At 41.1% G+C, this 24,258-nt stretch overlaps 1 protein-coding gene across 1 annotated transcript in view; it reads right to left on the minus strand.

The window, feature by feature from the left end:
• Positions 1 to 350: 350 nt before the first annotated feature.
• arfgef2 (ADP-ribosylation factor guanine nucleotide-exchange factor 2 (brefeldin A-inhibited)) overlaps positions 351 to 24,258 on the minus strand; it is a 28,370-nt gene continuing 4,462 nt past the window's right edge. Inside the window, exons 2-39 of the mRNA XM_044128597.1 lie at positions 24,044 to 24,074; positions 23,640 to 23,763; positions 22,092 to 22,238; positions 20,771 to 20,950; positions 19,695 to 19,983; positions 19,483 to 19,605; positions 18,960 to 19,087; positions 18,549 to 18,682; positions 17,249 to 17,483; positions 17,062 to 17,161; positions 16,753 to 16,892; positions 15,930 to 16,038; positions 15,661 to 15,847; positions 15,198 to 15,309; positions 14,907 to 15,112; positions 14,703 to 14,787; positions 14,357 to 14,528; positions 14,032 to 14,183; positions 12,978 to 13,106; positions 12,727 to 12,885; positions 12,488 to 12,635; positions 11,533 to 11,629; positions 11,414 to 11,454; positions 11,170 to 11,339; positions 10,213 to 10,364; positions 9,237 to 9,409; positions 8,952 to 9,112; positions 8,312 to 8,442; positions 7,243 to 7,372; positions 7,014 to 7,149; positions 6,457 to 6,595; positions 6,212 to 6,269; positions 6,015 to 6,123; positions 5,791 to 5,930; positions 4,429 to 4,606; positions 4,118 to 4,256; positions 2,901 to 3,018; positions 351 to 1,814 (exon numbers count right to left, since the gene is read on the minus strand). Of these exons, the coding sequence (XP_043984532.1) occupies positions 1,650 to 1,814; positions 2,901 to 3,018; positions 4,118 to 4,256; positions 4,429 to 4,606; positions 5,791 to 5,930; positions 6,015 to 6,123; positions 6,212 to 6,269; positions 6,457 to 6,595; positions 7,014 to 7,149; positions 7,243 to 7,372; positions 8,312 to 8,442; positions 8,952 to 9,112; positions 9,237 to 9,409; positions 10,213 to 10,364; positions 11,170 to 11,339; positions 11,414 to 11,454; positions 11,533 to 11,629; positions 12,488 to 12,635; positions 12,727 to 12,885; positions 12,978 to 13,106; positions 14,032 to 14,183; positions 14,357 to 14,528; positions 14,703 to 14,787; positions 14,907 to 15,112; positions 15,198 to 15,309; positions 15,661 to 15,847; positions 15,930 to 16,038; positions 16,753 to 16,892; positions 17,062 to 17,161; positions 17,249 to 17,483; positions 18,549 to 18,682; positions 18,960 to 19,087; positions 19,483 to 19,605; positions 19,695 to 19,983; positions 20,771 to 20,950; positions 22,092 to 22,238; positions 23,640 to 23,763; positions 24,044 to 24,074 (5,327 nt within the window). The 3' untranslated portion in view covers positions 351 to 1,649. The remainder of the gene's footprint in view (positions 1,815 to 2,900; positions 3,019 to 4,117; positions 4,257 to 4,428; positions 4,607 to 5,790; positions 5,931 to 6,014; positions 6,124 to 6,211; positions 6,270 to 6,456; positions 6,596 to 7,013; positions 7,150 to 7,242; positions 7,373 to 8,311; positions 8,443 to 8,951; positions 9,113 to 9,236; positions 9,410 to 10,212; positions 10,365 to 11,169; positions 11,340 to 11,413; positions 11,455 to 11,532; positions 11,630 to 12,487; positions 12,636 to 12,726; positions 12,886 to 12,977; positions 13,107 to 14,031; positions 14,184 to 14,356; positions 14,529 to 14,702; positions 14,788 to 14,906; positions 15,113 to 15,197; positions 15,310 to 15,660; positions 15,848 to 15,929; positions 16,039 to 16,752; positions 16,893 to 17,061; positions 17,162 to 17,248; positions 17,484 to 18,548; positions 18,683 to 18,959; positions 19,088 to 19,482; positions 19,606 to 19,694; positions 19,984 to 20,770; positions 20,951 to 22,091; positions 22,239 to 23,639; positions 23,764 to 24,043; positions 24,075 to 24,258) is intronic.

Consider the following 24,258-nt stretch of genomic DNA (forward strand, 5'->3'; position numbering starts at 1 on the left):
TGACCCAGGTGCGTTAAACCAGGTAGAGAACTAAAACATGCAGGATGCCGGCCCTCCAGGACCCACTTTGGGCTCCCCGGCTCTAGAGACTAGGAGCACACTGATAAATCTGCCGCAATTTCCTTAATTTTGGAGATTGGCAATCAGCTCATACTTCCACGAGAACACGTGAAGTAACCCCACAAATCAGCACTGTCCAAAATCGGCTTTGTTAAGATCGGTGATCGGTACGAAAACTGCCATCGGTGCACCCTTTGTGGGGATCCACTGAAGGAACAGTCAGAGGAAGACTGTCTCCTTTGAAACAGACAAAATGTTGTTTTAGCAGTACACCAAAAGTACCTGGAACAGACCAGAAATCAGATTTATTGATTACTTCACCAAATGTTTGGAAGATTACATCACAATATTATGTATAGAACCATATAAGCACTTTCATTTCTATGTATCTTACATGGAAAACTTTACAGTCTGTACTTTTGTCATTTACTGTATAATATACATATATATTTATTTATTTATATACTCCCTGGCACTAGGGAAGAAAAAGTAGACATCCATAGTTGCAAGGGAAGGAATGCTTTTTCAAAAAAAATATATTTAAATGCACTTGAAATAATTACATACATCCTTCAGAAAAGCGGGGAAACGCACTCCAAATGGACCGACGTGGATGGGAGTCATCCTGAACACTTTTGTTGAACTGCGAGGTTAAAGTAAACCAACACTGATGGATATTTGGAACTAATAATTGAATGGGGCAAACAGATGTGCAAAAGGTGTGGAAATGGACTGTAAACCTGACTGACAGGGGAAGGCAGAGCTTTGGGAGCCAACAGGGATTCTCTAACTGTTAGTCTGGATGGGGAATGAGCAAGGAACAAAAAAAAAATGTTAAAAATCACCTTTTTTCAGTGTAAATGTCGCAGTTCTCACAAAAAAAACAACCAATAAAACAAACAAAAGCAAATAATCAAGATAATAAATAAAATGTCGCTAACAAAGACGACAGAGTGAAGTCCCATGTAAAGCTGCTTGATCTCCGATAGTGTTGTGTGCAGCAAACGGTTTTAAGTCTGTTAACGGGAATCGGTTGCTACCCAAACAACTCAGATATGAAGGTGGAGGTGAAACTGATAAGATGGTCCTCGTCCAAACAGGCACAGTTGGCGGAAAGCCATTTTTCAACAAAGAGAAACCTTTCGATTCCTGTCTGCTTCACTCCCATTCTCTTTAGATTAGCTTTAAAAATTAAAACCAAAAAAACCAGAAAGCTTTCCAGGAACATAGAGAAGATTTTGCAACAATAAATTATATCTTTACAGTTTTTGTCAGTGGGACAATGAGAGATGAGAGCCAGTCACAGTGCTGTTTATCCCAGAGAGTGAGGATGGAGGTTTCTCTACAGGCTGAGAGACGACAGAAACGTTGAACACTTTGATGTAGAATCCTGAAACAAGACCGGAAACGCACTCCGACTCCATTCCCCCTCTAATCCAATCCAGTCTGACAGACGAGAGGACAGTTTACGCACCAAGTCCACCTTAAAACCTTATTTATTTTTTAATTATTCTTATTATTTTTTTTTAAAATTTTCTCCCTCCTTGCCAGACCCAGACATGCACCGAACCCTCCTCCCCCACCATCTCCTAGGAGACGGGGGTCCGGGCGGGCGCCCCGTCGGGAGCAGCGATTTGGAAGACGGAGCCGATGCGCAGGAAGAAGCGCCTGAGGACGGCCCGCAGCTCCGGGATCAGATCGAACTGCATCATTTCACACAGGTGGGGGTAGTAACAGGAAGCATGGGGCCTGAACTGCAAGACAGAAATACACTTATTAGGACAAATGGGGAACAGATGGGCATCATATCCTGCATGGAGTATTAAAGTATACATATTTAACATTTAATTTCATTCCTTTCAGTGGAATTGTATGTGATACACTGAGTAGCTGAAATGCTAAAGCATTAAAGCATCAGTAATATGTATTATTCAGTCACATAGTGCTATTTTCTACCGGAATAAAACTATGTTGCCTTCAGTTGTTAAAAAATGCTATAAATGTCAAACATACCTTAAACATTTTTGACTTGGTATTTTAATTGAAAATTGGGCCCCCGTTTCTAAAAACTCTTCTTTCCGAAGCTCCGCCTTCAGGAAGTCATTACCACATGTCTCCTCTATTAACCCTTTAACATTTTTACCAGCGTTGCACTGAGAAGTGGCTCGTATAATAAGTTGAGCAGACGCGCAGTTTCACCAGGTGTTTGCTAATTGCTGCTGGCTAGTCTGAAGGAGACGAGTCGGGGATTTGCAGGGGGAAAGCTGGAAACTGCAGCTCTTAGGAGGAGCTTCGTCCTCGAAGGCGGAGCTAGGTCCACCAAGGTGTTTCGCACAGCTGAACGGTTACTATGGTTTCTCAAAGATGCATGAAAGAATCAAAGCAACAGTCCGTGTACGTTTTTGATGAGGGAATGACATAATAACATAATGAAAAGCTCACAAAAGTAGATTTTATATAATACTGCCCCATTAAATTTGAACTGAAAAGTTCCACTAAAGTGCAGATTTTGCTCCTTTTAAACACTTTACTGTCCCCAGCTACATTTTGTCTAAACAGAAACTGTAGGTCTTTTGGCCTGAAATTCTCAGAAAATATCTGAGTCACATGGGGGGGAATAGTGACACATCGATGACTCATTGGCTTACACCAACAGGACATGACTCATGGCAAAACATGTCATTATTAACATTTTACATCAATAAAACCCAACCAGAAACACCTCTGATCCCACTTATTTAAAACCAGTGGGCATTTCACTCATTCTCCAAACCTCTCTTTAAAGTTTACTGACAGCTAATGTGTGATGATAGGTAAAGTGTGTGTGTGTGTGTTCATGCCTTGTCGTCGGGCAGCCGTAGTGTCCTGGTGAGCAGCAGCATCAGCAGGCTGTTCCAAGCCTCTCTGTGGCTCTCTGAGGTCAGGCTGATGAAGTAGCTCAGAGCTTCCGTACACACCCTGAGAGACGGGACACACACATCCACACACACTTTAACAACAGCTGAGCATCATAGGTGCGGCAGGAAAATCAGCAGCGTTCCTTAAAATCTTAGGATTAAGACACCAGCGGCGCTTCCCGAAACAAAAACCTCCACCTTTGCAATCATGAAGTGATCCAATGAGTCAGAGAAGTGATGAAGGTAACGAGGGGATTTGCATCAGGCGTTTAAATGCCAATATATTCCACTGCCTGCATCAGCTCATCCATTGCTAATGAGGTATGAGACATGTGTGAGAAAAACAAACAGCTCTGCTTCGTCTAACAGCTGCTATTTACCCCAAGTTGATCATCAGCATCAGTCCATTCAGCTCCATTTAAAGTTGAGCATTTGTGTTGAAACCAGAACTAAACAGGACGGAGTAACTTGCAGTGATTTTCAAAAAAATGTTCCCGTATTAAATAGTCTATCGAGTCTGCAGTAACCACTGGAAGCCTATTTATGGTTACATAAAACTAAAATAGAAATTTTATGTCAATTCACCAGAACCTTACTAGGGACGCACCGATCCATTCTTTTCACCTGCGATACCAATACAGATGTCTGAGGTTTAGTATCGGCTGATATCGTTACCAATACAGGAAACCAGTGCTGAACTGACTTAAAACGTTTCCTTTTTAAAACACAGTCAGAAATGAACTGATTCACAAATATATTTGGTAACTCTGTACTAGAATAGACAACAAACACAACAATGGCTCCACATGCTTGGTCAAATATGCAAGAAAATAAACAAAAAACAACAACTATAATCTGTCCTATCAGTGCAATTAGGAGAAGAATAGCCAACATAAAATAGATGATTAAAAAAAACTGCTTTACAGATGAATGGAGGACACATTCCTGATTCTATGAAAAAACTATTTTTCTTCCAACAAACATCTCAAATTTGTTGTTTAATCCAACAACCATGGGGCAATGCATTACTCAGTCGCAGTTTTTTTGTGACTCAGTCAGTAATGGTCATTCACGTATATGTGGCTCTTTCTGACAGGAGTATTCTGAGATGAGTTTTGTTTATAGACTTGATTATGATCACAATCATCTGTTGTACTCACAGCACCAGGCGTGTCTGAATGTCCGGCCACGAGTCCTGCAGCTTGGGGTCCGAGTACATCCTGAACAGGATCCTCAGGCTGCAGGCCAGGCTGCTGGTTTCCTGCTTCAACAAGTTGGGCTTGGACTTCCCCTTAAATCCTAGAGGCAACAAAATTGAAAAGGTTAGGTGGTTTAAATGTGGTCTGCTCTTATTTTGATAGGAAAAAAAAAAAGGAATCTTCCTTCCAGAAAAGGATCCAAAATAATCATTTGTCGCGAGGGAATTTAAAGTGTTGTTGATAGTAATTAAATTGCGGGAGCCTCCATCTACCTGCCCTCCACAGCGCCGTCCTCTGCTCGTTGTTGGAGTTGAACTCCTTGGCGAAGTTGTGCGACTCCAGCAGACAGTCGAGCAGCTTGAAGAGGTGAGCGGACGTCATGTGATGGTACATACCCTGATCCGGAGCCGGCTCTTCTCCCGCCGCCTCCGACTGCTCCAGAGCGTCTCGCTGGGACAAAGGGACACGTTCACTTCCAATCATGTGATGAACTAAAGCTCAATAATTTACACTTACATGATTTATCGTTTCTCTTTTCTTCCTCTCTTTCTACCAAAAAACTGGATGATGAAAGTGTTCAGTCTGGTGCTTTGGTCTCAACTGGCCCCTTCTTTTTGAGGGACAATTTAGCTTACAGATGTTTCAGAATTCATTGTATTTGTTGTTTCTGTAGTTTTATTTATTTATTTATTTATTCTGGATAGTTAAAATATCTTCCAGTTCCCTTGTTCAACGTTCAAGGGAACGTTAAAGTTTACTTTTCTTTAAGAATATGTTCTTGCATTATTACTCTATTACCGTTAGGTTAACAAAATGATCATTTATTGGAATAATTTCTGGGACAATTTTTCGTCCCAGAATGCCGCTGTCTTGTTTGATAAGCTTGTTTTACAGCTTTTGCTTATTCAGACTCCGAAAATACTTTTTTTTTTTTTTTATTACGAGAATATAACATTAATCTTACAAGAAGACACTCACAATATTAGGGGAATAAAATTGTAATTTTATGAGAACTCCAACATAAAAAAATACAAAATTAAAATAAACAATGTTGAGCATCTTGTGAAGTGATATTTTGGTACGAGTTTTACATATCATATTAATACTTAATAGAAATATGTAATATTTTAATTATTATTCTTATCAGTAGCAGGACTAAATAATTGCGCAAACAACTGTCTATTTCAAAGAAAGAATCACAAAACTGAACTGGTCAGATCACTTCTAACGAAGCTTTTTTTCCTCATTGAAATATTTTTATTCTTACTTTTTTGTCATTTTTGGAGGGTTTCCTCTGGTAATATTGCCAACATTATGACTATCTGCAGCCAGGTCACAACGCTCTGCTGTACAGAAGAGACGACTGAAACTAAAGCCAGTTCTTGAAAATATTTTCTGCCATTTGTAACGTTTGGGAAAGAAGGCCAGTTTCATCGTACAAACCTTTCCCATTTATATATGTATATATATGTATAAAATCTAATTCAGTTCCAGAAAGTATATTTTTTGTTGCAATCATGTAAAATATTTGCTTTCAATCTCTACTGAGAAAGGTTTTCCCGTCCAGATAACGGCTGAAGAGCTTGCAGATAAACAGCATGTTGACATAAAGCAGCAGGTTGTTCGCTACGTACCTGCGCGGCGGCCATGTTGTCGGCATCCTCCTTCTTGCTGGTTGTCGGGTAGAAGACGATGTTGTCAAGGGTCTGGATCAGTTCCAGCTGCACTACGCATTTAATGAGCAGGCCCGCAAACAATCTCTGGTCCGAGACTCCTGGAGGACAGAGGGACGGGGGAAAGAGAAGCTCAGAAGTCTTTCGGCTGACCTTGGGTAAAGATGGCGGCCGCGTTTACTCACTGGCGCTGGACTTGCCCTTCCAGGTGTCGTCGCTCGACATCTGGCTGTGCCCCCTCTCGGACAGAGCTCTGTCGAAGCTGCTCTGGGACTGACTGTCGAAGTCGGCTTCCTGCGAACGCAGCAGAAACATTTTGACCGGTGAAAACATAACGGGGGGGACTTGTTGTGTGTGTGTTACTGCAGAGTGAGTTCCTTACAAAGTGCTTTCCCTCAGCAGCCTCCTCATCCTGTCCAGCCGGTCGCCATGTCAACAAGCTGATTGGCGGAAAAGACAAAACACAGCGGCAGATTTACACAGAGGGCCTCAGCACCAAGACTAACGCATGAGCAAAATGGCCGCATTAAAAAAAACTGATTGAATGAGTGTGTGATGCGAGTGAGTGATGTGAGAGTGAAGTGTGTGTGTGTGTGTGTGTGTGTGTGTGTGTGTGTGGCGGCTCACGCGTGGGGGCTGGTGTTCTGGAAGATCTCCAGCATGCAGGAGCAGGTGACGTCCCAGACCTCAGGACTGAACTTCTCCCCGTTCAGAATCACCAGGTTCTCCAGACAGTTGGTCCCCGACCGGGCCAGCTGCTCGTTATCTGCAGCACAGAGGAACCAATCAGAGAGCGACTGGGACTCGGCGCCGAACAACGGGCAAGACGCAAAGATGAGAGGAGGGACAAGCATGCGGACGGATGGATTTATGGACAGATGAATAAATAGATGGATGGACAAATGCATGGATGAACACAATATAATCCAGTCAATAAACATAAATATTTTTCCATTTCCATTCTTCTCCCAACCTGGAAAAAAGCTGAAATCAAATTCCATCCTTTTCCAGGCTGTGAAGTAACTCTGATATATGCAGAATAACATTTTTTTAGCACCATCTGATAAAGTTTAGTCAGGAACATTTAGCCGTTTTAGACCAACATTTGGGCGTTTACAGCTATGTAATGCAGATTATTCCTTTAACTATCAGAGACGTAAGAATGACACTAGTAATGTCATCACCTTGGCGGACACACCACTGCAGCTGAGTGAAGATGTCCTGCAGCAGGATTTCACTGAGCGGCTCATAAAACTGGGTGAACACGTCACAGACGGCGTACAGAGCGTGGTTACATGTCGTCGTCATCCACTCGATTTTCTGAAAAAAGAAAGAAAGAAAAAAAACATCATTCAGAACTTATTCCACCTATTTGGTGCTTTTTATTGACTCATTAGTTATTTGAACTCTGACCTCCGTCTGCTGCTCTGGGAGTTTCATATTGTCGAAGATACGGAAGACGATTCTGAAGAGGTCGTGCCACCAGTGCTTCTCAAAGGAGTGGCCGTAACTTTTCATGATCTCAAACATAACCGTGAGGCCTCTGCAGAGCAAACACACACCGCAACATCAGCTCCGTTGGATTATGTCGACAAAACGAAGCAGACATGATAAAGAAATACGGGTAATGTTAATGTTTCAGGGCAAAAAACCTAAAGACTCTGGCTGTAAAAATCAAAACTTGAACACATTTAAATAAAATCTACATTAGGTCACAGACCGTTTTGACTTTCTTCCTGTGCATCACATATTAGGCTGGTTGTAGATAGAGCAAGAATTGCTGAGCTCCAAAAGTCAGAAATTTGCTAGAAATTGAGATTCTGCTAGAAAAAATGTTTTAAATTTGAGATAATCTCAAAATATGTTCAAAAAGTTTTTTCCATAAAATTTCTGAGACGCATCTAGAAACTTCTAGAGTTTTGGCAGAAATTCTTCTTTTTTTTCCTCAAATCTTTGATTTTAGGAGCTCAGAAATTTCCTTGTTCTTTCTAAAATAATTCTGAGATTATTCTCAAAATTGCAGATATTTTTGGCGGAAATTTACACCTTTTCTTTCCAGCTAGAATAGCCCTAACACGCCGTCATAAGCGTAATATTAGCTTGTAGTTACCTTTTATGAGCCAAACAACCACACTGCACAACTAAATGGTTTTAAAAGATTTCTGCCTTTTACTGCAGTGGAAGCTGCATGAGTAAAACCCAGACTGATTTGATGTGTAAAGTGAAACTTTTAGCTGATTCCATTCAGTCCTGCTATATTTTACACAATTGCAGTTTGGTGCTATATTCTGATGACTCATTTCATAATTTATTTATTCATTTTTTTATGTTTCCCTGTCTTGGAAGTCATTAAACCTTTTTTCAAAGAGCTGTTTTCACCTCAACCAAGCAGATTCAAGTGTTTCAAAGAGCTGCCTCCATGGAAGCAGCGTGTGTCGGTGTTACACAGAAACCTGAGGCTCGTCCGTTTTTTTTTTCCTACCTGGTGCGGACATCCAGTTTGCAGCGATTGATGATGCATGACAGCTCGAAAAGGATGGGAAACCAGCCGCGAACCCAAACCCGATCCCCAGGCGCAACGTTCATGTCATCGCTGGTGTACTCCCTCAGCGCCTGGAGAGCACATTTATAGGTCAGAACTAGAGCTGGGAGTCGATTCAAATTTTTAATCCAGTTAATTGTGAAGTCTGTAAGTAGTCAAATTTTAATTGAACATTGTAAGTAATATTTTTAATTCAAATACCCTTTTTGCTGCTAAATTATTGAATAAATAGACACATGAGCTCAACAATTATTGTTATTTTTAATCTGTTATTCGGGTTACGAAACCATCAATTTGGTGCACAGTGTTATTCTACCCATTCAGCTTTCTAGTGTCTTAGGAACTTTTGATCATTTATGGATCTTCAACAAAGGTTCCCGCAACAATCTTTGTAATAAAAAGAAAAAAAAAGTTTAATGAATCAATAAAATGGCTCTATGTGGCTACAAAATACACTGCCCCTTAAAATATTTGTAATTAATTAATCTAAACCAATATCTTCCCAAGTTTAGTTTAAGTGCTTTCTTTGTCAGTTAAACATGATACGGACTTATCACAATAAAAGCTGAGGTGAGGTCACCTGAGGTCGTTCAGAAACGTATTTAGCACAGTGCCGGATGAGCCGGATGGCCTCCATGCTGGTGTCAGGAAAAGCTGCGTTGCACACAAACTCCGACAAACACTTCACGGCATCCTGAAAGGAGTCAATGGCAGCAGCAAAATGCTCCTGGAAGGTTTTCACTGAAGAGAAAAAGAGGACAAAAATAATGAGCACACAGGAGCAACAGCGCCCCCTGCCTGTAGTGCATTTAGGGGCTTTCCCTCCTCCACGGCTTAAAGATGGCAGTCCTGTTGATGCACTCACTGACGATGTGGCCTGTCGTCTGGAAAGCTAGCTCCACTATGGTCTCGTCGTGATCCGAGGCGGCCTGGTGGAACACGGAGAAGATGTTCTTCCAGCCTGAACGGATGTTGGCCGCCTGGGAGTTGACCATCTGAGCCACACACCTGATCACCATGTCCCTGATGGTGGGAGACCTGACACATGGAGGGGGAGACAGAGAGAGAGGCGCTGGATGCGACAGTAAAATAATCCAAGGTGCTTAAACAGGAGAGATCAGAAATAATGCCCTGTTCTTAAATGTTTCATTTTTTTATTGGGAAGTGAAAGACTAAATTCTGTTTCATTTATTGCAGAGTAGGTTGGTACTAATGAGTTTTCTAGTCATCGATTATTCTGACGAATAATCAGATAAAACATTTGCACAGTCTGCAGAGTTTTCATTTAACTACTTAATCCTCTTTTACACAATACAAATACATTAAAAGATGTGAATAAGCAATGCAGTTCTTCAAATAGGAAAAATAAACTGTTTATTGCTCTTTAGTGAATGCTTGATCATTTGTAGCAGAGAATGCAGATAAAAATATACTGCCAACTAATCTGACGATTTCTTTAGATCAATAAATTGATAGCAAAAGGTACTTAATAGATTTTTTTTTTTAGAATTTGAACCAGGTGATGCTAAAACGTCACTTCAGGAGTTCTGGGTAAAACATTGAATCAGACGAAGAAGGTTTTTCATTTTGAATACAAAATGTTTAGTTTTGGCTGAATTACTGCTCTGACTGTGCTGTCTTTTCAGCCATTCTTTTGAATCTGTATTCTCCAGTTAATTAATCGACAACTAATAAGTTAGTTGTCGATTATTACAATCGCCAACTAATCACGACTAATCCAATTAATCCTTTCAGCTGTAGTATTGTTTATTGGGGTTTTTTTTCTTCAGAGGACTAAGAGCACCAACTCCTTTCTGAACTCGTATCACCCACATCTTCACCTGTTCTTCTTCATGATGTGCTCAAAAGGCCTGAGGAAATCCTTCTGGAAGCGAAAGTTAGCCAGTTCTCCTTTCTCCAGGAACTTCATGGAGAGCTGCCTCAGTGAATCCACGGCAAAGATAGCGACATCTTCATTAGGGTTACAGCCCACCTACAATAAACACCAGGGTCATTATTGAACGTGAGCTTTCAGCTCCAACTGGGTTCAAATTAAAGCTGGAAAATATATCAACTTGCTCAATACATTTGAACAAAACAAAAAAAAAAAACTATTTAAATTTAACACTACCACAATATTGGTTAATAATAACATGACTTTGAGTAGCAACCTCTTCAGTCAGAGGTAACCAACTATGAAATTGATAGCAAAAGCTATTTACATAACTTTTGTAAGGAGTGTAGTGATCAGTGCTTTAAGGGGACAAAATATAAGTGTCTGTATTCCCCTTATTGTCATGCTAATGTGCGACAGAAACATGGGTGATGTTTTTACATACATTTGTTTATTGATCTATAGATAAGTAGTTTTATAGTTCTAGATCAAATCTACACATGGAGCACATTTTATTAACTTCAAATCTCACAGCATTAATATTAACATGAAAAATAACAACAAAAAATGACGATATTAAATAAAAACTCCTTAAGCCTTTTACTGTTTTGGTTTAAAAATTGTATTAGGTATTAGCTCTGGTCTTAAACTCATGACATTTTAGCAATATTCTTTTATCTTCAACACAAATAGAAAAAAAAGACACATAGTTTGGTAATTGTTCAAAAAATTATTACCTTCTTACATTTTAATGGCCTTAGTTGCTGCTAATTTTCTGCACTTTATGATTTATTTGGAGCCGTTGAAACATCAGAGCAGATTTTGCTTTAGAGAAGCGGAACGAGGTGGGGCTTCATTTGGGAACAGGAAGACCCAGGCAGACATTCCGGTCCGTTCTACTGACCTTGTTGAAGTGATCTCCAATAACCTGCCAAATTCGAGACCACTGCAGCCGGATGCGGTTCATGTTGTAGTACGAAATCTCAACGATTTTCTGCAGGCTGAACATTCTGGGCTGATGTGCCGAGGCCAGCTCGTCCATGGACACCGCACACAACCAGCGAACAAAGTCCACTGCACAGAAACGGACACGCAGTGTATGGATTCATTTTCTAACCTGCAGCTAATCCCAAACAGCGTTGACTCACCGATTGCGTTTCCGTCTAGTCGGGTGGAGCCGGTGAAAATCCTGGAAGCAGAAAACCGGATTTAGAAGAAAAGCAAAAGACAGCAAGGAGTGAAGCGTTAACTTTAACTGTTGTCCCACCTATCAACAGCCACCACCACACTCTGAGAGCTGGTCTCTCCCACTGACTCCTGGATGTGAGCCATTTGTCTCTTGTCCTGACTTCCAACCAGGTTTCCTGCAGCAGCAACACATTAAACAGGAAAGCAAAATTAACCACATCGGCGTAAAACATGGGCGTAAAAGTACGACGGCATATTAGAGCCATTGTAGACCGAATATTTTTCAAAAAGCTCAAACATTTTCAGATTAATCTCAGAAATTTTCTAGAAATTTTTGGGGGATTTTTTTTTAGCTCCAAAAGTTGAAAAACTTACAGGAAATTTAAAAAATCTTTAGATAAATCAACTTAGAAATGCTCAAGTTTTTTCTAGCAAAAATGCTGATACTTTGTTTTCCAGCCACAAAGTACAATATTATAGCACAATCATCATACTACACTACCTACAGTTGTTATAAAAATGCTACAAATATCAAACATGTTTTAAAATAAATTTGACTTTGTAATTTAACATCATGAAATTATACTTTTGTGTCTTTAAGAAACCTTGGTTTTTCTGAAACTCTACCTTCAGGTACCTTCAGTGGCTCTATAATAAGCTTAGCAGTTTTACCAGGTGATTTCTAGTTGCTGCTGGCTAGTCTGAAGGAGCTGAGGGGGGGGAGACAGAAAGGAGGGGTGCTCCGTTTAGTGGAAGCTTGAAAACTTGCGCCTAGAAGGCTGTGCTAAATCTACCCCCGTGTTTTGCAAAGCTGAATGATTGCCATGGGAGATTAAAGGATTTCTCTAACATACAACAAAGCAACACTCCAGGTATGTTGTTGATGAGGGAATAATGAAGCTTAAAAAAAGTCAATTTTACATAATACTTAAAAAAATATGTTGGTTCTGCACTTTTTCAGCCAAGTATCAAAAGTTGTTTTGGAAGGTCCAAAGAGCCGCAGGCTGCAGATCCCCGGTTTGGGGGGAACCTACCCAGTCCCAGAGGCATGAACTCCTCAGTACCAGGAGGAAGCCCCCTGATGCTCCCCTCTCTGTCTCGGACCACTCCTGAGATGTAGCGCGTCTTCACCCCTGTGCCGATCAGCTGGGCTAGCTCCAGCTGACTAATACATCTCAGTATCTATGACAACCATACAACAACAACAAAAATAAAAATCTCTCGTTAAGGCGGAAAAACGGGAGAGCTTCATATTATGTGTAGGATTCTGCACCTCATGCCAGGAGTTGCCCAGGTAGTTCCCGTCAGAGTGAGCGACGGTGATCAGAGTCTTTATGGTGTCGATGTTCTTCTGCTTCATCTCGGTGATGCTGGAGCTGGCCGTCAGCAGCGTGAAGCGGGCCAGGGCTTGGACGTAGGCGTCTCTCTCCAGCTGAGAGCAGAAGATGAAGTCACTACACCAACTCTGAAGTCACACCGCTGTGAGTGTGTGTTAGTGTGTGTGTGGGGACGGTGCGAGCAAACCTGCATGCTGAAGATGCAGGCGATCCTGACGGCACATCGGATGCCCTCCAGACACAGCGAGGCCACTTCAGGGTCGTCACAGTCCTGCAGTCCCACGCTGAAGGCGGCCAGCAGTGGAGTCCAGGCCAGCTGGGATACACGAATCAGAGGTGGAGTCACTTTATTTAGCAGGAAATACAGAATATACCCTACCTTTAACTACCCAATGCACTTTAGGTCCAGACTAAATGATTTTCATTTGAATTACAAGAATAAAGTGATAATATTAGCAGAATAAAGACACAAAACTATCATAGGAAAGTTGGAAAATTACAAGAAAAAAGTCGTTTTAATGAGATCAAAGCTTCCATAGAGTCATCAAACTCTGATGTGAGAAGTTTATCTAGTCCGTGGTTCTTTCTTCAATCGTTTCAAAGTTTTGCTGATGATAATAATTTGATTCTAATGTGTTAAAACACTTTACAAATATGTTCTACTTGTAAAGCTGACACCCAAATATGACTTTACAAAATGCCCAACATTCCTCATTTTACTCTATTATTATTTTTCCTGTAGTTTTTTGAGAAATTACTACCTAGTTCTTCGAAAAATTATGACTTTTTCTATTAACAGCACAAATTTATTCTCATATAAGTTCAATTATAAAGCCCTATGACTTTTTTCTCATATTAAGAGGACTTTTTGACGCAAAGACTATTTTCAAATTATGACTTTTTGTTGTGTAGCTTTACCACAAAAAGCCAATGTACCTTAAAACAATAAGTAATTTTTCAACTTACTTATTATTATTATTATTATTATTATTATTCTCTACTAATGAACCATTTAATTGAATCAGTTGTGTGGTACACACACATCTTTTTCGAAGTGAACTGCTCAATAAATGACTATATTGATTTTAGGCCAGAATTTCCAGCCCTTCCTCTGAATATTTATGCTAAGCACTAAACTTCTGATTCTACTTCTGTAGTTTCTGACTAACTGAAAAATAAAATAAAAATTTGCCTCATCTTGATATTTTATTGTGCACAATAGATGAAAATGTGAGGATAACCTTGAACATGGGTCTGACGTGCTCCAGGTGTTTGGCGCTGAAGAATGGAGCCTGAGCGTGGCTGACGGCCTCCATTAGCGCTTTAGCCGTCTTCGCCATCTGCTCCATCTCCATATTGTACAGCAGGCGGCGCTGCTTCTCACTGGGCACACCTGGAGGAGGAGCAGCATCAATCTAAAAAGCTTAGGGTCAACAGTCCAAATGCTGAGACTGGAATACAATTAGGTCTGATGCGTCTGTCAAGTCTTTTTGGTAAGAAATATCCAACACTGGTCTTCAAACAAACTCGTAAATGCGAGCAAAGAACGCTGACTGAAGTACTCACTCTGCTTGGTTGACTTTGGAGTGATCGAAAACTCTTTGCTTTCCTTCATGGCAATTTTCTTGCCAGCGATTTCATCGTATATGGAGGAGAGGTAGTCCTCAGGGAGGTCCTTGCTGTCGTTAATGCCCCGGTTCATCTTGATGTACTGCTCCTTTGTCATTTTGTTCTTCACCTAAAGACAAAGATTTGGGGATTTAGATTTGGTGGTTCAAGTCAAAAGCTTTCAGAGATCATGTCCTTTATCTCATTGATCTAAAGTGTCCCAAAGGTGGCCAAAAGGCCTATTTACGCCCCTTTGGATGATTTTATTGAGTTGGCAGGAAGAGTGGTGGCCACCAGCTCCTACCTGAGGACTGTGCAGGTCTGTGGTTAGCATGATGATGGAATACGCCAGCACATATGCAGTGTCTGCACTGGCAAACATGGTTTGTCTGTAAAAGACAACAGAGTTTGTGATAAAAGTTAGAGCATCAAAATCAAACCACAAAGCTCTGACAGTCATTTCAGATGAGCCCAAGTGAACTTTCCAACAGTCACAGGCTAACCGTACCCTTGGTTACATTCGAGGTACCGCGCAGCAAACTTCTCCATGAGCCTGTCAATCTTCTGGGCCTCCCCTGGCAGCCGGAAGCCTTCCAAGAACGTTCTCAGAGCCGAAACAAAGTCCCGGCCGCAGAAGTCCAGCTGGTCCACGTAGCAGTACATCACCTCTTTGTTGAACTTTGTGTTCTCGCCAAGAAACTCCCCCACCTGCGTCTGTTGACGGGCACACAGAGAGCGGTTTAGCTAGCATAGACGAGGAATCCATCAGGGCAGATGTTAAGGTTGGTGAAGCCCAGACCGTGTCCAGCCGGTCCTCCTGGTGGAGAAACTGGGCAATTTCCTCTGCAGTGGAGCTGAGCATGCCCTGGTCCTGCAGGTACTGGACGCCACGCTTGGGTTTCTTGTTGAACCTGTAAAGGGAACGGTTCTGATTGGTCCCCCTTGACACCAGGAGGACTAGATGCAGTCAGAGCCTTGCAGAAACATTTCTACCCCTTAAACCTTCTCACATTGTCAAGTTTCAACTATTGGGATTTTCTGCAATACAGAAACACAAAGCAGTGAAAAAGTTTGGCATGCATTTGTATTCGATCCCTTTACTCTGATATATTTAATAAAATTATAGCTGCACTGATTGCAGTAATCTAGCCGATCACAATCTTTAAGAAGCTCGAGTTGAATCCGATTTTGACCAATATCAGGGATGCACCAATGTGAAAGCTCCTAAAGCTCATTTCCAATCGTGCAGAGAAAGTGCTCACAGTTCGATGCCGTGCTCGATGATGTCCTTCTGCTGCTTGATCACCTCATACTGCTCTGGGTGGTCTGCCTGCGACATAGTGATGCTGGAGTAGTTGGAGTCCAGCGAGCTGACACTGTCCCGGCGTCCTGCCGTCTGCTCAGGGAGCTTCAGCTCTCCTCCTTCTGAGTCGGGTGGATGCTCCTGACCTGAAGACAAAACACGTCTGACGTCACCGTCCATCCAGACGCCCTGTGCAGCATGCCAGCCGTGGATTTACCCTGCACTCACCCAAGTTGGCTTGAAGGTTGGGATTCACGTACATATCTTTGCTCCACTCCACCATGCATTTGAGGATGGACACAAGGCACTCCAAGCCCTTCTTACGTAAACTCAGCTCCTGCAGGAAACCCAAGGGGGTTTGACTAGGATTTAAATTTCCAAATAATAACTAAGTGCGCTGAAGAAACAGCAAACGGCAAAAAAAATTAATTGATAAAATAAATAAAAATACAGGTACATCGATTGCAGTTTTTTGGCCAATCAGTGATTTTCAAAGGGGCAATATTGTGCATTTTCCAGACAGAGTACCATTTTATAGCACAGTCAATTAACTATGTTACCTCCAGAAACATGACTTCAAAGTTTAACACCCTGAAATGGCACCACTGTCTCTTTAACTCCTGCTCTTTCTGAAACCCAGCCTACACAACATGGCTTCTCTATTAACCTTTTAGCCTCGTTTTTACCAGCGTTGCACTGAGAAGTAGCTCCTATAAGGAGCTCAGCAGATGCAGTTCCACGAGGTGTTTGCCAATAGCTGCTGGCTAGTCTGAAGGAGCTGAGTCCAAGGAGGCGGAAGCTTGGAAACTGCAGCTCAGAGAAGGATCTCCATCCTCACAGGGTGCACAGCTGACTGGTTGCCATGGAGATTAAGGGATTTCTCAACACTCCATGTATGTTTTTGATGAGAGAATAACATTATAACATGATGTAAAGCTCAAAAAAGTCAATTTTACATAACATCACTGCCTTAAAAAGCCAATTAATCGATGGCACCCCTGATAAGGAAGCTGATGTTCAGAAGAACCAATCACAGTGAGAGGAATCGCACCTGCAGAGGAGTCATGCCGAGTTCCTGCCCACTCCGGCCCTGAGCGATCTTAGACAAATCGTTGACAAGACGCTCAAAGATGTTGGCGGCATTTAAATCACAGTCGTAATTTACATAGATGTCAACCACACACTGGGCATCTGAGGGAGCAAACGGGACAGCTTTTAACACAGTTCACCTGGGATAATCTGAGATGGTTTCCAGAGTGTTTTGCAAATTTAATAAAGATAGAAAATCAAGGAACCACATTTACGTAACAAAGATTTGGAAGCAGCTCACGAGAAGAAGACATTTTTTTGCATCCATTACCTGCACAGATGCGTGTCAGGGTCTGGATAACCATCCATTTGTGTTCAAAGGAACTGGTCGTCGTCTCCAGGATGGTAAGGAAGATTTCCCGAAAAAACACCTGATATGGAGAAGGTAAAAGCTCATCATCATCTACTGCAATTAAGCAGCACAACCAGAGCAGCAGGCTCAACCTGCGCCTTCGTACCTCAATCTGCATCTTCAGGTGGACCTTGAAGTGTGACAGTAGAGTTAGGAAGATGGCTAATGACAGCTCGAACACTTCTGGCACGGAGGAGACGCCGTTTTTGGACAAGGCCACGCACAAATATTGTTTGATGGCGTTCACAAACATCTCGTGGGTGCGGAACACTGGTCCGGCGCCCTGCAGCACAGACAGCAGCAGCTGCAGGGACACGATCTTAGAGCGCAGCTCATGGGACCTGCAGACGAGAGCGACAAACTTAAATTTATTCACCTAACAAACGGCAACAAACTAATGAAATATTCTGCTTTGCTAGTAATTCAGTGAGATGTCTAACGAGGTGCAGGCAGTTTGCTTTGTGACGAACTTCCTGTACTCATTTCATTTCACTCTGACCTATTTACATAGTCTGGCTTGAAGTCTAGTGTTACAGTAACCAGATCCACACCTGCAAGGCAGGAGGTCAAATCAACCTTTGGTAAACTAAGAGACCCAGTGGAGGTTTCAGCTGAGAATGGAGGGAAAATCTTCTGCAACTCAATTGAACCTTTACATGTTGCAAACACAACATTTTATGTGTTTTACTGAGATTTCATGATTTAGACCAACACAAAGTAGTGCACAGTTGCAAAGTTGAAAGAAAATGATGTGGTTATCAAGAGCCGTGTTTCCATCAACAGTTTTTTTATTTGTATTTTAAAGGTTGATGGAAACGGCGAAATTCAAAATTATTTTCCTGAACTTCGCAATAAATGTCTTTACGCTTGCTTGAGATGGTTTGTGGGCTTTTCTGAAAAAGCAGAAATAAGTTCTGATGTAGCAAATTTTTCCTCCACTTGCTTCTCTGATAACATGCCTTATCAGAGGCACAAAAATCTGAAAATTACATAAGATCTCAAATCATTTGTGTTTGGGTGAATCATGTTAAAGTTTTGCAGGGCACTGTAAAGCATGAGTGTAAAAACACAGTGTACATTTTTTCTCAACATGAAAAACATCTAGAGCAGGGGAGTCAAACTCCAATATTCAACAGCCAGTGTCCTGCAACCTTTAGATGTGCTTCTGCTGCATCACCTGAGTAGATTAAGTAGGTCATTAAGGCTCTGGAGAACTGATCTACACTAGGGGGAGGTAATTAAGCCATTTCATTCCAGTGTTTTTTCTTTTTTACCTGTGGCACATCTAAAAACTGCAGGACACTGGACATTGAGGACTGGAGTTTGACACACCTGATTTAAAGCATCAACATGAAAGGAGGAAAAAAAAAAGAAATGTGAATTCAGGAAGAAAATAAAATACATACTTGGGGTCAGGAGGACCGTCGGCCAGAGGTTTCATAGAGAGTTTGCACAGAGAGCGGAACACCAGAAAAGCATCTTTCTGCAGGATATGAGAGAACCGCGCTGCGTTGTTGGGTCCATGCAGAGCGTCCGCATCCTGAGACAAAACCACCACAGCATGCGCTTCATTTTACAGAACTAATTCTGTTAATGTGATTCAATCCTGCTACCTGAGACGCAAAACTACTGATCTGTCACTAAAACTTCAGTTTAAACATTTTTTGAGAACTCTGGCAAAATATTGGTACAACTATATCACAATAAGTCTCAATTAGCATAGAAAGCTATAAACTTTCACATATTTAGCAGTGTAACTTTCCAACTTAAGGCTAAATGAATGTTTATTAATAAAAAAAAGAAAAAGGTTTTCCCACCAGAATGTCAGCGGAGGAAACCGAGGTGCGATCCTCGATGATACCGTTCATCTGCTGAGCCTCTGTTCTGCCTCTGGATGGCGCCACCTCCGTCTGCTCAGGAGTAGGATGAACTGGGGGCTCACCATCTGAAACACAGGCAGACATACTTACACTGCAAAAACAACAAAATGTATCAAGTATTTTTGGCCTAATTTCTAGTACAAATATTTTAGTACGCTTGAAATAAGACATATTACATATTAATGTAAATTCACCCGCTTTGATTTGGTAAAGAACGTTTAATACTGGAACTCAATTATTTTAAATGTCCAAAATAAAAACACAACTAAACTACTAAAAACAAATAAAACAACAATAAAACAGATTATAATGTCCATGAACATAATTGCCCTTAAAAAATATTAATCATCAGAATGAAAATTCTTGACCTCATTTTAATTTATCATGCGATTAATTGAACAACTGCTTATTGCAACAGGCTTCATCCGGCGCGTCAAATAAAAATAAATCAACAACGAACCTGTTCCAGTGTGAGTCTGCCCAGGCTCTCCGTCTGCTGCCACAGACTCTGCTGGGTTTGATTTGATCCCTTCCTGAGCTGCTACAGGATGCTTCTCAACACCTTCATCTTCAAACACTGAATCTGATATTAATAAAGAAAAACTCCATGATCCAATCCACACTTTTAAGCTTTTTTTATTTATTTATTTTTTAATCTCGTGTGTGACGAACCTCTAGATGGCGTGACATGCTCTGAACCTCCGTCTTCAGCTTCTCCGTTGACGGAGGGCCTGTCTGTGTCAGGGTCAGCTGCTGGGGTTGGGGGTGTGGTGGAGCGGGTGGTGTCGGCGTTGGTGCTGAGGTCTGGGGTACTGATTCCTGGGGAGGGAGAGCTCTGAGGCTCCGGGGTTGAGGTCCGGTCAGAGCGGGGGGAGCCAGACCTCCTGCCGCCTGGAACCGGGGAAGGGTTCTGATGGGGCAGCCGGAGCCGCTCCTTCTCCTGCTCCTGAGCCTCCAGGGCCTGAGGGCACCACCAGGGGGAGAAGGACAGGCGTTTGTAACAGAAATGAAGAAATAAGAATTATAGAAACCGAAGTGGAGCTTTTTTTAGCTGGCTGACACGTTTTGCCCTGACTTACAGGAAGGAAATTTGCCGTTTAAGCACAAAATAAGATTGCAAAAACCAAAGATCCCCCAGCCACCCTTAGTTTAGTGGGAGCTTATATTCTAAATTATTATAAATGTCATTGTGTTTGCAGGAGTAGGCAATATTTATTTTTTTCTGTTTTTTCTGTGTACATAAAATTTAATGTAGGGACTTTATCATATTAATTTCAATTAATTAAGTACATAGATTTTAACACATAAAAAATGTTAATACAATTAATTGCGGGGTTTTTTGTTTTTAATGTGGCGGGATCCTTAGTACCCGCATGTTTCTGGTATGCCTGTAACTCTGACACACAGGTGAAAACGTATACAGTCTATTTTTCCAAAGAAGTTCCATAAATGATCAGGGGTTCCTGAAACACTGGAACGTTGCACCATCTGATGGCGTAAGAACTTTAGTAAAAGACTATAAACAATTCATATCTTTGTTGTGGAGCTCATATGATATTTATTTATTTATTTTTGAATTGAAAATGTTGCTTACTTTGTTGTGTTGAATCTGTAACTTGATTAACTACAGACCCTGCAATTAACGCTATAATTAACTTGCGCATGATTGACAGTGCTAAGACCCTCCTCCTGGCTCTGATTGGTTGGTTCTGACCAGAAGTGGTGGAGGAGGAGCATGTTGTACTAACGGCCTGGTTCTCCATGCGTGTGAAGATGACATTGAGCATCTGAGTGAGAGTGGCCTTGGCTGTGGTCTGGTTGATGAGGTTGCGGCTGGCCAGGTAAATGTTGTAGCAGGTCCTGACGGTCAGCAGCACCGTGCCCTCGTGGATCTCTATGTGCGGGGAGGTCACCGCTGTCAGTAGGGCCTGGACAAACAAAACAGGAAGTGAAGGCTTTATCACACAGGATGCCTCTGCACCTGCTGAGTCACCACTGCGCTTCTCTTTATCTGTGACTTATTAGAGCCTCTGTTAGAGTTTCAGACTTGTTGCTACATTGTGTAAAACTCCTAAAGCAGGAAAAAAAACTAGTTTTTTTTACTCTTTGCATAAAACACAAAGACCGCAGCAACACTTCAGCTTAAAAACATACTGATTATCAGTCTATAAATCTTGTGTCAACAGTTCTAAGTTTACTGCATATCAGACACAATCCTGTTCTAATCAGGATCTGTTTAAGGATCCTGCAGAAGTAAAAGAATGATAAGATGCATGTTTCATCTTCAAAGCTAAATCATGCTGCTAAATATGAATCAGCAGCACCACAATCAAACTAAGTTGGTTTTAGTGAAAGAGTTTGAATCACCTTACCAACAGGACTGTCACAATACATTTTCTGAATGTTAAATTGCCCCAGAAGTTATTGCGATAAGTGATAATAATAATTTTGAGACCAGTTTTAAGTACGGGAAAAATAATGCAAGAACACCCTCCAATAGCTCAATAAACTTTGATTTCTAATGAACATTTAACACTGGCATTGGAAAACGTTTAAAAAAAAACAAATAAAATAAAAAAACAAAAAACAAAGAGGAAATTGAAGTCTTTGTAAACAAAAGTGATCTTCACAAAAGGAGCTAGTTGAGTCCAATCCATCCAGTCTTTAGCGAAAAGACAGCAAGGAGAAAAAAAACTACAAACTAAAGTCATGCAAAAGGAAATTATTGAGATTGTTTTAATTTATTATGTAAATTATTGAAACAGTTAAAATGTTGCCACTCGCAACATACCACATCTAAAGGCTATTTTCTGTGCCAATGTGAAGCCAACACATCTCAAAACAGATAAACAATGAGCACAACAGCTAGTATATCATCACCTTCCTAACATAAAAGCCCAAGAAATGTTTGGTCAAAAACAATTTCAGTGAAAAAATATCACCACATCTTTCTTTCCAAAATATGTTTTATGCATAAAAATATATTATTTTTCTTTTAAAAAAACACTTTTGCCAAAAAAAAAATTTAAAAAAATACGTCAGCCATTATGCAATATGTTCGGTGCGTACCTTGATAATCTGTAGCTGGACTCCCTCATCAGTTTGTGGGCCCTGGAAACAGTTGCAGATGGTTTCCACCAGACGGTCGATCAGCCTCTTGCCCGGCGCTTTGCTGTCTGGGGCGTTCCCGGTGATGTGACCGTATGCAATCAGTTTCTACAGAGGAGACGCGATACGGCAACAGAAGCAAAGGCAAAATCTGAGCTGGTGATACTATATGTTCGATGTATTAGAATACATCAAACATAAGGCTAAATGACTATGGCCACCTGGGAGCAACCCTAACCCGCGTTAAACTACAGTCATCCTGACGAGGTTATAATCCCTCCTCAACCATGTAGACATGACCAGATTAGAGATGCAGTGATCAGATACCAATATTGGTATCGGTCCCAATATTTAAAAAAAAAAAAAAATAATTCTAGCTCAGACATGAGAGACAATGTGCCTGATCCATAAGCTCGGATCTATTCTGTCTAATTCTTTGCTTGGTGGTCTGAGCAGCATGATGATTAGTTATTTTACATCATATCTAGAATTCCTAATTGCACTTTCTGATCTATTTGAAAGAAGGTTTGTTGCACTTTATTTTTCCATGTTTGACCAACGTAGTCAACCTATTTGTGTCAGTTTCAGGTCCTTTATTATTTATTTTTACATTGGCTGTTCTACTCTAAACTACACTGACTGAGCAAATGAAAGTTGTGGTGTTTTTTTATACGTTTGACCGAGCTTGAGAAGCTATTTGTGTATGTAAGTGTGCTGTACCGGTGCAGTTACCAAATAAATTAGTAATTCAGTACATTTATGTCTGTGTTTATAAAAATTAAAACACTTTAAGTAAGTTTTGTTGTTTCTCTGTATCAGATCATAACATCTAATACCAGACCAAAGATATTGGTATCAGAAGTGAAAAAAGTGGATCAACCCCACAGAAGCAAATAATAACGGTGGAGAAACTGTGTATTGGTTTGGTTGTCGACTGAGGAAAAGTCTTGAACTTGAAATGATTTTTATCAATGTATCACCTTTTCCACCAACGAAGTGGCCTGTGACTACCTCGTTTGGTGTGTTAGGGGTGTAATGAGGCAGGATGATTCCACCCCCATCACTTCATTGGCCCATTCATAAAGCACATGTTTTGTGAAAGAAGCTGCTGTCATCTTGTGGGAGCATCAAGATTGTAAAAGAAGCCTTTTCACATCAACCACATAGCAGAAACTCAAGTACAAATATAAAAACATTGAAGTTTTTATATTTAAAATATTACCAAATATAAATGCATTTCTCATCCCTGAATTAGATGATAGGACACACAACTGTGCCTAATAGGATCATTACTGAATGAAGTCATGAGGTCAGACGAGATTCAGAGCTTTAGGAAAAAATTTGGAATCTTTGTTTTAGGTCCACACCAAGCATGTGGAACAGGTGGAACAAGATTTCACCAACACACCACCCTGCAACATACAGACAGGTATTCGAAAAACACCTGCTGTGGACAGGAGGCAAAAAGAGCTTGGACAAGTGTGTATGTGTGTGTTAGTAAAAACAAACCTGCAAACAGTCCAAAGAGGTGCTAACTATCCGGGGGGACTTCGACTGACAGGCCAGCTCAAAGGGCACCACATATTTGTCGGCTTCGATGTAGTTTGCTTTGGGTGGGACCACTGTGCCATCCCTGGAAGACAACCAGACAACTTAAAAAACAAAAACAAAACAAAGGACCACATTCTTCATTTTAACATTTTTAAAACAAATAAAGTGCCAGGTAATATGATTCACTGCTGCTCTGACGCTGCAGAAATCCAGATAACCGTGATTTTAGCTTTAAACCTTATAAACACCATGACCTCAGGGCCGCCTGAAGAGCTGCCGATGCACTACAGCTGCAGCCGCTACTGATTCATACTGGGTTATGATAGTCCTTGGCTCCCCCACATCCAGGTAGGAATACTTACTTTTGCTTTTCCAGTTCTTCCTTGATTTCATCTAAGACAGAGGAGACAAGAGAGGTCAAATGAGAACATGTATCCGAGGGTTAAAGGGTGAACATAACATTTCTTTGGCAGACACATGTTTTAGTCTGGAACACAATCCTGTTACAAAGCAGGATTTAACCTGAGACCGTGTCTGTTTTTAATATTCAATATTTTACTGAACTTTCATCCCCTCA

This window comes from Gambusia affinis, linkage group LG01 (genome assembly GCF_019740435.1).
Source record: "Gambusia affinis linkage group LG01, SWU_Gaff_1.0, whole genome shotgun sequence".
In the NCBI taxonomy this organism is placed as follows: Eukaryota; Metazoa; Chordata; class Actinopteri; order Cyprinodontiformes; family Poeciliidae; genus Gambusia; species Gambusia affinis.